Genomic DNA, 853 nt, shown 5'->3' on the forward strand with positions numbered 1-853 from the left:
CACACCGCGAAAGATGGTCTCCTTCGTGACCGGCTCCTCGGGGCAGAGCACCGCCGTCGGCGGAGCGGCGGGCGTGCGCACCTCCTCGTGGACTACCATCGCTGCCGCCGCCGGAGCCGCTGCCGGCGCCACCGCCGCCGCCGCCGCCAGAGACGGCGCGACGGCCAGAGGCACGGAAGCCGCCGCCGCAGCGCTGCGGTCTCTCTCCGGCTCGAGGCGGAGCGACCAGCCGCACCAGCCCTCGAGCCGCTTATCCTCGAGCATTGCGCGCGCCGCGCAGGCGTGCACGACGCTGACGAAGAGGAGTGGCGCGTCCGGCGCCTCGCCTCTCAGCTGATGTGGCTTGTTGCCCTCACACGGCTCGACGAGGATCCGCTGACCACGCTCCATTTTTTTGCAGTTGAGCCAGGTGTGGTTCGTCTCGGAGAGGTGCGTCGCGTAGACCCTGCCGTCATCCTCTCGCTCGAGCCGGATTTGGCGCCTCGAGAGATGCGGGTTGCACGGTGCTCGCACGTCGCCCTCTCGGCCGATGATGACGGTTCGCCCGCGGAGAGGGGCCGGGCCGCCGCACAGCGGGTTGTGGGGCACCAGCCAGCCCCACAGCCGGTCCTCGCGAGAGCGCTTCGGCATTGACGGCCCTGGCCGTCCGCGTACTGTGGTGGGCACGAATGTGGGCACGAATGGTTGGACAGGTGTGAACAACACCTCGTGCCACGGCGCCGCAGGCGCCTGCTGATAGGTCCAGGTGATAGCCCTGGATGGGCAATGCATACGCCTGATCGGGCCTCGGATCGCCCGACCGCGTCCCGGTGCTCTGTGGTCGGATTTGTGACGCCGCCGCACCCGCGCCGCG

The 853-nt window shown here is 70.1% G+C and overlaps 1 protein-coding gene across 1 annotated transcript; it reads right to left on the reverse strand.

Moving 5' to 3' along the window:
• Window positions 1-235: 235 nt before the first annotated feature.
• Window positions 236-630, reverse strand: EMIHUDRAFT_255758 (hypothetical protein; the record flags this gene model as incomplete). Its single annotated transcript, XM_005771416.1, has 1 exon — window positions 236-630. A coding segment is annotated over one exon (395 nt), but the record flags the coding sequence as incomplete, so codon positions are not given.
• Window positions 631-853: the final 223 nt, after the last annotated feature.

The sequence above is a fragment of the Emiliania huxleyi genome (genome assembly GCF_000372725.1).
Source record: "Emiliania huxleyi CCMP1516 unplaced genomic scaffold EMIHUscaffold_3856, whole genome shotgun sequence".
Taxonomy (NCBI): Eukaryota; Haptophyta; order Isochrysidales; family Noelaerhabdaceae; genus Emiliania; species Emiliania huxleyi.